The following is a 13233-nucleotide window of genomic DNA, read 5'->3' as shown; positions in this document are numbered from 1 at the left end:
GGCCAAAAACGTCTCAGGATGACTGTGGACTATTTCTTGGTTACTAATCTAGCAGCTGTCTCAGGCACCTCTGTCATGCTGAGATTTTAGCATTCGTGAAAAGTTGGGCAAGGATCGTGTTGGTTCAGCCGGCAGTGGTTCTTTGAGCCAAATAAAAGAGGGTGGGAGGCGTGTGAGTAGGAGGCTTGTTGAAGGATTTCTATTTTCATGGAAACATAATGTGATTTTTTTTTTTTTTTGAGAAGGAGGAATCCTTAACTATAGAGATATTAGTAATTATCACTGACGGGCATTTTGAATAAGCATGCACAGTAAATTTAAGCAATATTTATCTTCTCTCCTAGAAATAAAATCCTAGTTGAAGTACTTATAGGGGTAGAAATATTCCCAATACAAGCAGAATGTTGATAGCTGCATTAAAATAGTATTCATTCAACCCTGCATCATTTATTGCAATTGTCACATTTATACAATATATTTTAGGGTGTAAACACTGTAAAATAGTTTTGAAAGATGCAATTATCACTTCACAGTGTACTATTAAATTAGACTTGAAAAGAAAGAAAGGAATAATTCAATTACTCAGAAGAGTTTTAATGTATAGATTCTAAGTATTTCAGTTTGCCTTATTTCGTCTCTAATAAAAGCTTAATGCAAAATTAAAAATATATGTTGTGAGAAACCACATCAAAACTATTTGAAAACTCTTTCTTAATCACAGAAATTGTGTTATTTTTGGAGAGAATATTCCTAATCAATAGTTTTAAAGCAAATTTTATGTGTGGTAATACATTTAAAAGTAGAATAAATATGTCTCCATAGACATTTTCTAAATCATAAGATTAGACTTCATGGGTTGTTCATTTAGAACAGAAAGGAGGTTTGAGGATAATGTTGTTCACTCCTTGCATTCTATGAATGGTGAAACCAAGGTTTGAAAAGACTGAGTTGTCCCATAGCTATTTAGTGTCAGGGTTGGTACCAAAATCCAGTACCATCTCCCAGTCTAATGCCTTGTCACTTGTCTTGGTTATGAATTGATTTATTTGCAAGTAACAGAAGCACTCTCAAAGAAAGGAAGGAAAATCTCACCCAGTCCAAGTGAAAGGAGCACAGCTGGACATGGAGTCTATGCATGGTTATTCCCTCTCTTGCCTGCTCTCATCTATGTTTTCTCTGAATTCTTACTCCTTTTTATCACTCGTTTCCTTGGCACAGCTCGTAGTTTCTATGCCCTAAAAACTAGTTTGCACATGTGAGGGAATTGATTCTGAACGGAGAAGCCACTTGCTCATATGGCACTTTGTGTGAATTAGGAAATGTTGCATCTGCCCCACCATATTTATGTATGGTGTAATTACTAAGAACAGAGTGGAATCTTTATATTAAATGTGTCTCAAAGGAGGTAATCAGGGGCTACTTTCAAAATGTTTAATGACAGAAACAGAGCAGAAACTAAGCATTCAGAAGGAGGCCACTTGGTTCTGATAGTCCATCAGTTGCTTTATCTGGAAGGTCTGACCGGGACATCCAGGGCAGAGACCAGGGTGACTGGTATAGTGGGGGCCTTCAGGAGGGTCAGGACAGTGCCTATTTGCCAAACAATGTGAAAGCATTTCAACGTTTTAGCAATTGGTATGGCAGGCTCAGCCCTGGAGGAAATATATCAAAATGCTCCAGTGACTTCTACTCTAGGGAAGGACATGACAGTGGCTTGAACAGCTCTCCTTTTACAGCAGAACTTTGTTGGTGGTAGACCCTTTGCTTATCTCATGAAAGTGGCAACTCCAGATCTTCTTGAACAACTGAAAAAAGAAAGAGGGAGAAATTCCATATGCAGGCAGCTGGAAATCAAATATAGACGTTGTAGGAATGCTGCTTGAGTATTGTTGACAAAGGCAAAACGGGAAAAGGCCAGTAGAATAACTCTGACTGGGCTTGAAAGTTGGAAAATCTGAAAAGTCTGCTTATTTTAAAAGAAAAAAACTCAGAAAAAGGGAGTCATTTTATCTTAGTCACATTCATGAAATGGCAGTATATGAACTTTTAATGCATATGATAATATTTTTAATAGTTTGTTCCCTTCTTTTAGCTTTCGTTATTGGAAAAGGCTGGATTTGGAGGTGTTCTTCTGTATATTGATCCTTGTGATTTACCAAAGACTACTAATCTTAGCTATGATACCTTCATGGTATCACTGAATCCAGGAGGAGACCCTTCTACGCCTGGTTATCCAAGTGTTGGTAAGCTTGTTGTTAATCTTTATTATTGTTATAAACATTGCAAGGTGGCAGTTTATAAGTCCGTGTACCAAAGTTAATCAAAGAATAGTAAAGTCGAAGAATTCTTACCACTCCATATTTTAAAAGTGAATTTTTTTTTATAATTTAAAAGTGATTTTTTTATCTTAAAATTTTAGACTACCCATTTGTTGGAATAAAACATTTTAAAAAGTCTATAATATATTTTTGTCTCAATAAATAGCAGTATTGTGAACAGAGAGAAACCATATTTTATGTGTTATTATTGATTGATAAGATAAATTAACACCATGTGAGATGGGCTCTCCGTGTAGGTGTAAAGCATGCACAAATACCTAGAAGCATGAAATGTCTGCTGCTTTGGGGGAGCTGTAATAACTTTAAGTCCAGAATCTAAGGGTTCACGTGGTCAAGTTAGGTGACTAAAGTAGTGGGAAATGATGCTGGATAAGAAGAGAGTTAATATGATCAAATTGTCCGGCTCCCTAAAAGAAGGGATCTCATTGGTTTGGCCAGCCACTGGCAGAACAGAGATAGCCATCTTTGCGTCAGACATCTTTCTCTTTCCCAGTAAGCTGTGTTCATGATAGAGGGGCCCATGTGGCAGAGAGAAGACAACTACGATTTGGCAGGGGCTCACTGCATCATTGAATTTCTGTACAATGTGTCATTGACAAATATTCTGTTTACATAGATTTGGCTGAAGAAAAAGCTCTTTGGACCCTCTTCCAGGGTGATACTAACCATTAACCATGACACTTCAGTCAGTAATTAAACTATAAAACAATTCATGTAATTATCCATGTTTTCTGGCAATATTTTTCCTTGCTTTGTACAAAATATCACAAAAGACTTTACTAGTTATTTTACTCAAGTCCAGCTGTCCTTTATATACTAACTTTACCAATCAATTAAACTTTTCCAAGAAGGAATTAAATTGAGTCAAATATGAGTTATAACTTTTGAATTTTATTGGTTCTGCTGTTTACTGCTTTGTCTTTTAAAGTACCCCTTTAATAACTGATGTAAGAATTTTCTCTGGTATCTCATTTATTTGTGCTTTGTGTAGTCCACTGTCTCATTATTATAATTTTGAAATTAAAATTAGTAGGTGTCCATCTACAATTCACCTCATCACCAAAATATCAGTCCAGCTCTCTCATTTGCAAATGCTCTGACTCGGATTGTAAGGCTTCAGCTTCAGGAGGTTGCATGTGGTAGTTAATTCTTTGTGGCAAATCAATGCTACTGAAAAGCAGATACTGTATGAACACTCTGCTTAAGTTGGTAAGTTGCCCAGTTGGCAACATCTACTCTTAAGTTTTTTTGACTCAGGTCATTTCATAAATGTAGAATTCAGTCATACCTAGCAAAATGTTAACCAGAGTCTTGAGCAGTTTCAGAATGCTGTTTTGTCTTTTCTTTTTTTATTTTGGAATAATTTCAACACACACAAAAATTGCAAATATATAGAGAATCTGTATACCTTTATATCAGAATCTTTTAATATCAACATCTTACATAACATAGTATAATTATCAAAGCCATAAACTTAACATTGATACAATGCCATGAATTAGTTACAGACTTTATTCAAATTTCCCCAATTTTCTACTTTTTTTTTCTTGGTCCAGCATCAAAAACAGAGTTCCATACTGCGTTTAGTTGCCTTGTCTCCTTAATCCTGTCTAATATAGAAGAATTCCTCAGTGTTTCTTTTATTGTTTTGACTTTTTTTTTTTTTGAGGAAGATTAGCCCTGAGCTAACTACTGCCAGTCCTCCTCTTTTTTGCTGAGGAAGCCTGGCCCTGAGCTAACATCCGTGCCCATCTTCCTCTACTTTATATGTGGGATGCCTACCACAGCATGGCGTGTCATGTGGTGCCATGTTTGCACCCAGGATCTGAACCAGCGAATCGTGGGCCGCTGAGAAGCGGAACATGCCAACTTAACAGCTGTGCCACTGGGCTGGCCCAGCTTTGACATTTAAAAATTACTGAAAGTTTATTTTGTAGGATGTTCCTCAATTGAGCTCATCCAATATTTTCTCATGATTACATTTTTGGCAGGAATACTGCAGAAGAGCTGTTGTATCCTTCTCAGTGCATTATATGAGGGGTACATATTGTAGATACGTCTCATTTCTCATGGTGCTATCTTTGATCCCTTGGTTATGGTTGTGTCTGTCAGTTTTCTCCACTATAAAGGTACTGATTTTTTCCTTTGCAATTAATGAATATCTTGTAGAGATATACTATGAGACTATATAAACATCCTCTTTCTTATCATACTTTTCCCCATATATTTTATCATCCATCAATGATTCTTGTCTCTTACAATTATTGCTGTGGTATTTGCCAAATGATGAGGTTTTTCATTTACATCATTCCTTTAGAAGACTTTTTAAAGAAGCATTTTTATGATATTGATACTGAGCCTCTTAACCTCAGGTTCATGCCGCATGTGCAATAAGCCAATCACTAAGACATCAGTGCTTGGAGATGGAGAAAATTTTATTCAAACTGGCAAAAATAAGGAGGCAGGAGGCTAGGTTCTCTCAAATCCACCTTAACAAAAGAAGAGAGTAGGGGATTTTACAGAGTTAAGGGGCTTGGGAAGAGGAGTTTCAGAGAAACAAAGGGGAAATCTGTGTTCTTTTCACTCCAGATATGCCCTTGGGCAATCTGTCTTCTGGGCATCAATGGCAGCTGGGGGCTGGTCATCTAGTGATCCTAACTTCCTTGAAGGCATTCATTTTCTTCTGCAAAACCAACTTGTAAATATTTGTGACCCTTGAGTCACCCTTCAGGTTAAACAAAAAAAACAGCAAATTAACAAGATTAACTTCTTTTCATCTGTATCTGTGTTGGGAAAAAGGTAGAAGGTTGATCATGTTCTTATTGAATATTTAAAGTAACCCTCAGGTACTAAGCTTTAATATGAATAATCGTACTTGCTGCCTACATTCTCAAACAAAGATGAAATGACTAACCATTTTGGGCAAAAATTTGTCAGACTTCTTAGATTCAATGACAAAATACCAGTGCAGTAAGTGGCATTATTTACTATATTACTCATGTACTTATCGAGGACTTATATGAAAAATTCCTTTAAAATATAATGCTGGAGTGGGGCATAGGGAGAGGATCTTTTTTTACATATGAATCTCTATACAGTACACAGAAAAGGAAAAGCTACAACCCATTGTATTTCTTTTTTTGCCCTGGTTGATAAGAAGCTCGGATTAACTACAGTGATTTATACCCCTGGTCTCTGATTCATTTATCCCTCTTTCCTAAAATTATCTCAAAATCTCTGTGTCTTATGGTTTCATTTACATTTTTTTTTATAAATAATGCAGCCCTCCTCGATTTTTGAGGGGAGAGAGAGCAGGAGAAGGCAGGTTGTGAATTGGAAATAAAAACTACAAATAATAATTTATTTATAGTGAACAGCAACATCTTACTTAATGCCCTAAAATACTGTCAGTTAAATGATTATTAGAGGAATTAATATAAAACTGCCTCTTTTAGGAACTCCGTTTCATTAACTAATCTATGAATGATTAAGTTCTTAGGAAGTAGCTTAGAATAACAAAAATTAAAGAAGGTGTTTTTTAGTGTATATATATTTTTTTGCTGAAGAAAATTTGCCCTGAGCTAACATCTATTGCCAACCTTCCCCTTTGTGCTTGAGGAAGATTCACCCTGAGCTAACATCTATGCCAGTCTTCCTCTATTGTATATGTGGGTCACCGCCAGAAGATGGCCATAAATGAGTGGTGTAGGTACACGGCCCAGACCCAAACCTGAGTGACCAAAGTGGAGCATGCTGAACTTAATCACTAGACCTTGGGCCAGCCCCAATTTTTTTTTTTTAATATATACAAAATAAAAGAATAGCATAATGAACCCTCCGTATGCCTAAACCAGTTTAATCAACTAGTTACATTCTGCCAGTTTTTGGTCTGTACATCCCCTCACAGTCCACAGCACTGCTTATTTTCTTTTTAATTTTTTTTGTCTTTTGAGGAAGATTAGACCTGAGCTATCATCCACCCCCAATCCTCTTCTTTTTGCTGAGGAAGATTGGCCCTCAGCTAACATCCGTGCCCATCTTTCTCTACTTTATGTGTGGGATGCCTGCCACAGCATGGCTTGATAAGTGGTACGTAGGTCTCTGCTGGGGAACCAGACTGGCAAACTCCAGGCCACTGAAACAGAGTGTGCGAACTTAACTGCTACGCCACTAGGCCAGCCCAGCACCACTTATTTTTCCAGACAAAATTTACGTAAATTGAAATGCACAAATCTTAACTGACAAAAAGTTACACCCATGTAATCTCCATGCCCATTTAGCTATAAAACATTTCCATCACCTCCACAATTTCTCTGAGTTGGTTCAGTCATTCCCCATCACCAGCTCTAGCTAACCACCAGTCTCACTTTTTTCACAGTACAATATTATAGAACTTCATAAAAATGGAAATGTGCAGTATTTATTCTATTGTTTGCAGGTTCTTTTGCTCAGAATAATGTCTGTGATATTTTTTCATGGTTGCATGTATCAGTAGTTTGTTCCCTTTTATTGTTCGAAAGTATACCACAATTTTTGTATTGATTCAAGTAGGTGTTTTTTAAAACAAGAATGTCAATGCACTCTTTCACAGTACATGATCCAAATGGATTGTCCAAATAAGGCACAGGAACTTTCTATAAGGTAGTTCTGCTGTGTAAGCCTCATTGCATATCCAAATACTAGTTCTTGATTATTATAGAATCAGAGAAAATAGTAAAAAAAATTTAAATAATATTTGCCCCTATAACATAGAAAATAATTTTTTATCACTCTTTTAACAAGAACAAGCCTTTAGATTCATTTAGCTTGTTAATTAACTATCCTAAGCCTTATTTTCCTCACAAGCAAAGGAAGGATTATACTAAGATATATCTCACAGGATTGTCAGTGAGGAGATGCACAGTGATGAGCTCCACCTCAGACTTCAATAGGAACTCTGAGGGGAGGGGCCCAACTATCTGTGGTCAAATAAATGTTCCAGGTGATTCTGATACAACTCAATTTTGAGAACCACTGAGCTAGAGAAGCTTTACTATTCATCTACCACATCTCATTTGGACCACCAGGGCTACTGACCTAAACTTTGTGACCTCATGGTACTGTGCTTTTAGCATCTTATAGTGCTGCCTTTCATATTTGCTGCCTACACATGCATCAGGGCTGAGGAACATATGTGTTCTGGATCCTCAACCCAATTTTTGTACTCAATAGGCTTTCAGTGAATATTTATTCACTGAATAACTTGTTCTCTTAACATGACTGCTTGTCTGACCATTCTGATCCTGGGCTATACCCTGATTTTAATTAACCTAATTAAAACTTCTTTAAGAAAATTGTATAAACACTTACTCACATAGTGCTTCTTAAATGGTTCTGTCAACTCTGTCTCATCTCTTCTACCACTCAAAACAGCAGAAATTCCACTGATTCAAGAAGTTTTAAAATTTAATTTAAGATATTAGGATATCAGATGTCTAATCTATTCTCTTAACTCCTTTGATACTTTATCAAATATCAAAGATGAAATATTCAAAATATTAGACTCTATTGTAACTGCTTCCACCAACTTGCTACAAGTGTTTTAACTACATTAAACTATGGTCCAAGCAAACTTCATTCCCTAGATAATTTAGATAATTTAGATAATTATGCACCACTTATCAAGCCATGCTGTGGCAGGCGTCCCACACATAAAGTAGAGGAAGATAGGCATGGATGTTAGCTCAGGGCCAATCTTCCTCAGCAAAAAGAAGAGATTTGGGGGTGGATGATTAGATAATTAGATTGGGGGTAGATAATTAGATAATTTAGGGTTCATATAGCACAATTCTGTTCTCCGCCTTGAAGCACAAGAAACTTGATCACATCGGCAAGGGACTCAGGTAAGTGAGGTATAAGAACTGACATTTACAGTAACTGGTCAAAATGATAACACCAGTGATCAGTTACAATCAAAGATGTAATTGGCTTAAAATCATTAGTTGGTTACATAGCGTAAGGCTCAAAACAAAGAGGGAATCAAAAAAGCTATAAGGTGAGCATAAAAATAGGGAAGTGAGGGGCCAGCGTGGTGGTGCAGTGGTTAAGTTCACACATTTTGCTTCGGTGGCCCAGGGTTGCTGGTTCAGATCCCAGGTGTGGACCTACGTGATGCTTGTCAAGCCATGCTGTGGAGGGAGTCCCACATATAAAGTAGAGGAAGATGGGCATGGATGTTACCTCAGGGCTAATCTTCCTGGAAAAAAACAAAAAAGGGAAGTGAGAAATGGATATTTTTAAAGAGTATTTCATTTCGTCCATGTTGAAATGTGGAAAAGAAAATCCCACCCCAATTTCTAAGCATCAAGTTTGTCTGACATCTGAAAATCTAGAATAGTATTAGGATTTAGAAATCCTTTTTATTTCCATATACCTTCTTTAATAATTTATCTTCTGAAATCTCTGTACGCTACAGAGTTGATCTTAATTTTAGTACCATCTCCTGGCTAATCTATGGACTACGAATTAATTGAAACCCAAGATATTTCTTTTCTCTTGACGTAGAGTTAATTCTCCTTATACCCTGTTACCTGACATCCATCCTGATTTAAAGCTTTGTGTCTATGTTCCTCTCTATTGGTTGTAATCCTGTTGCTTTTTTTCTATGTTTTAAATTCTGGAGAAGAAACTCCTTTCAGTGGTTTTACTCTATTCAATTGTATCAAACGACACAGTTTATTTAATATTCCCAGTGTTACAATTCAGTGGATCTGTGTTTACCTACTGTCTGTTCAGCATCACCTCTGCCAACCAAAACCATTCAAAGAACAAAGAATATCACTGTAATTTGTGACAAGTCTTCACCAGGTGTCCTTGGTCCAGTTACCTGGACAAATGTTGAAAGACTGACTTGAGTTGGCACTAAATCAACTGAGACAATGTTGAACTGTTCCCCGACTAGAAGAGTGGAAAATATAAATATGTGCCTAGTTGTCAAAGCAAAGTGTTAGATATTCACAGCATGAAATGCCTTGTCACTTGTTCGGGAAAAAATAAAAAGTGTCTGTATTCTTACTATTTTACTGTAAATGGTGGTTCTTGTATGTGTCCTGAAGGCTCCTTATTTACATGAAATATTGTTCAACTTGATTCTTAGAACCACTTAAATAGTGGCTCATTGGTAAGCTGTGTGAATTTCTTCAGAAAGTTTAACTTCCAACATATTGAAAAGGTAGATCATGTAAATTCAAACTGCTCCTTTCAAAAATCTAAATTTTGTTTTTAAAAATAGTTTTGATAACATAAGTTTTCTTGGTCCCAAACAGGGAAGTTTCCAATTGATTTTTGAAATGTCTAAGATTATAACCTTCAGAGAACATTTTGGAGTGGTTATTTTTCACAGAAAATCAGTGTGCCATATAGTACATTAGTCACTCAGAATGTTCTTTACTTAATATTTATTGTACTAGGAGCTCTCTATTTTAAATAAATACTCTATCAATAGAGGCAATCAGTTTTTTTTGTTTATGAATCAAAGTTTTCACAAAAATCTATGGTGATTCTAAAAGGATGATAAAATCCACTGCTTTAAGAAAAACAATTTATCAATAAATTTCCATCACAATGAATATAAGAAGTGAATTGAAACAACGGTAGAATTAGTATTACATTTTTATAGCACTTCTTAATCCTTATCTTGTTAGATCTTTCAACTGGACAGCTTTTACTAGCCCCACTTCTAGATAAGTAAGCTGATCCTTAGAGAAACTGAGCCTTAATCAAAGTGACTTGACTAACATGACTAGCTTCAAATCCGAGGTTGTCTCAGTACTAACCTCATGGAGATTTCACTAGTATTATTTTGTATCCACTGTGCAACTTAGGCTAATTGGATTTATAAAGATAAGAATTACAATTTTGTGTGGTATCAGACAAATGATTCAAATTTAATGCTGAACAAAGTTTAGCTTTAGTTTTGTTTGTTTTTCCCCTACATTCAACATACGCTTGAAAGTGTCAACCTACAAAAACAGAAACCAGTTTAAGAGGCACAGATTCAGTTAGAAACTTAAATGGCGTCCCATTATGGAACAAAAGTCAGGGGCTTTTAAAGGCAAAGAAGAGAGGTTATATTACAAAGAATTTTAATTGGAGTTGGAGGCAGAAGCTAGTCTTGGCGAAATATTGATTAACTATTGACTACATCTTCAGAAAGTCCACAATCCTCAGTCTTTGTGACCAGGATGTCCATTCTCCTGCTGACTTCTCAAACAATTGCTTATAAAGCAATTGCCATTTTGGCCCAGTCCAGGGTTCAAGATAGCAAAGCACTTTCTCTGGAAAGACGGCTCCCATTCCATTTTAAAATCATTTCACAAGTCAATTTTGACAAGGGTAATGTGGAAGGTGAAATAGGTGAAATATAACATATAGTGGTAAAATTATAAAGCTTGCCTACAGGTTTAGACTGTATCAATATGACCTCAGAACAAATTTAGACTGAATCGTCTGCAATTGCAATGCTCTTCCAGAGTACAGTTGTGTACTCTTACCTACAAAAATGGAAATTGTGTATTATAAAATAAATTGAACAATTAATGAACTAACCAAAGAATGTAAGGAAATTCAACAACAACAAAAGACTCTGAATTTTATTTTTTCAGCCATAAAATTATTTTAGTGGAATATATTCAAAACCTGTCATTTCCCTAATGTTATTAACCTTTTTATTTAATAGCTTGTGTGTGTGTGTGTGTGAGGAAGTTTGGCCCTGAGCTAACATCTGTGTCAATCTTCCTCTATTTTGTATGTGGGACACCAAAAGTCATTATGCTAAGTGAAATAAGACAGACAGAGACAGACAAATACTGCATAGTATCACGTATGTGGAATCTAGAAAAAAAAGTCACTCATAAAAACAGAGTAGAATAGTAGTTGGCAGGGGCTAGGGTGTGGCGGAAACAGGGAGAGGTTCATCCATGCCATTGCAAGTGGCAGGAGTTCCTTTAATTTTTAAGGCTGAATAATAACCATTGTATATGTATACCACATTTTCTTTATCCATTCATCTGTCCACTGACAGGTAAGTGGTTTTTATACTTTGGCTGTTTTGAATAATGTTGCAAGGAACATTGCAGTAAAGATGTCTTCTTGAGATAATGATTTTGTTGCTTTTCAATATATATATAGATGTGGGATTGCTGGATCATATGGTAGTTCTAGTTTTAATTTTTTGAGGAACCGCCATACTGTTTCCTATAGAGGCTGCATCAAATTACATTCCCACCAACAGTGTCCAAGGGTTCTCTTTTCTCTACATCTTCACCTGCATTTCTATTGCCTAACTTTTTGATAATAGACACTCTAACAGGAGTAAAGTGATATCTCATTGTGGTTTTGATATGAATTTCCCTGAAGATTAGTGATAAGTATCTTTTCACGTTCCTCTTGGCCATCTGTATGTTGTCTTGTGAAAAACACCTACTTCGGTCCTTTACCCCTTTTTCAATTGGGTTATTTGGTTTTTTGCTATTGAATTGTGTGAGTTCCTTGTATATTTTAGATATTAACCCCTTATCTGATATGTGATTTGAAAATATTTTTTCCCATTCCGTGTCTTGCCTTTTCATTTTGTTGATTGTTCCTTTTGCTGTGCAGAAGTGTTTTAGTTTGATATAGTCCCATTTGTTTATTTTTGCTTTTGTTGGCTTTGCTCTTGGTGTCAAATCAAAAAAATCATTGCCGAGACCAAGGTAAAGGGCTTTCTCCCTAAGTTTTCTTCTGGTAGTTGTATGGTTTTATGTCTTATGTTTAGGTCTTTAATCCATTTTGAGTTAATTTTTGTGGGTGGTATAAGTCCAGTTTCATTCTTTTGTATGTGGCTGTCCCGTCCTCCCAACACCATTTACTGAAGAAACTATGCTTTTCCCATTGTTATTCTTGGCTCCTTTATTCTAAATTAACTGGCCATATATGTGTGGGTTTATTTCTGGGCTCTCCATTCTGTTCCGTTGATCTAGGGGTCTGTTTTTATGTCAATACCATACTGTTTTGATTACTATAGTTTTGTAATATAGTTTAATATCAGGAAGTATGATGCCCCCAGCTTTTCTTCTTTCTCAAGACTCCTTTGGTTATTTGGGGTCATTTGTGGTTCCATATGAGTTTTAGGATTTTTTGTTCTATTTCTGTGAAAAATGCCGTTAGAATTTTTATAGGGATTATATTGAATCTGTAGATTGCTTTGGGTATTATGGATATTTTAACAATATTTTTTCTTCTAGTCCAAGGACATAGGATATCTTTCCATTTATTTTTGTCTTTTTCTGTTTTGTTTTTCATCAATGTCTTTTTTTTTAATTTTCTCTTTCCAATAGCCCATTGTTAGTATATAGGAACACCACTGATTTTTGCATATTTGTTTTCTATCCTACAACTTTACTGAATTAGTTTATTAATTTTAACTAGTTTTTTTGTTCAGTACTTAGGGTTGTCTATATATAAATATATATATAAGATCATATCCTTTGCAACAGAGACACTTTTACTTCCTACTTTCTGATTTACATATCTTTTATTTATCTTTCTTGCCTAATTGTTGTGGCCAGGACTTCCAGTGCTATGTTGAATAGAATTGGAGAGAGTGAGCATCCTTGTCTTGCTCTGATCTTACAGCAAAAGCTTTCATTCAGCTTTTCACCATTGAGTATGATGTTAGCTATGGGCTTCTCATATCTGGCCTTTATTATGTTGAGGTATTTTTCTTCTGTACCCAATTTGTTGAGAGTTTTTATCATGAAAGGACGTTGAATTTTGTCAAATGCCTTTCCTTTCTCTATTAAGATAGGTCACATGATTTATATCCTTAATTCTGTTAATGTGGTGTGTCACAGTGATTGATATGTGGACATTGAAC

At 35.8% G+C, this 13233-nt stretch overlaps 1 protein-coding gene across 9 annotated transcripts in view; it reads left to right on the top strand.

The window, feature by feature from the left end:
- NAALADL2 (N-acetylated alpha-linked acidic dipeptidase like 2) overlaps nucleotides 1–13233 on the top strand; it is a 1281993-nt gene that overhangs the window by 787348 nt on the left and 481412 nt on the right. For all 9 annotated transcript variants that reach the window (XM_070509419.1, XM_070509420.1, XM_070509417.1 and 6 more), the window contains one exon: nucleotides 2093–2243. In XM_070509419.1, coding sequence (XP_070365520.1) covers nucleotides 2093–2243 — 151 coding nt within the window. The remainder of the gene's footprint in view (nucleotides 1–2092; nucleotides 2244–13233) is intronic.

The sequence above is a fragment of the Equus asinus genome, chromosome 5 (genome assembly GCF_041296235.1).
Source record: "Equus asinus isolate D_3611 breed Donkey chromosome 5, EquAss-T2T_v2, whole genome shotgun sequence".
Classification (NCBI taxonomy): Eukaryota; Metazoa; Chordata; class Mammalia; order Perissodactyla; family Equidae; genus Equus; species Equus asinus.
The sequence above is the reverse complement of the archived record's forward strand: the minus strand, read 5'-3'. Positions and strand labels throughout refer to the sequence as shown.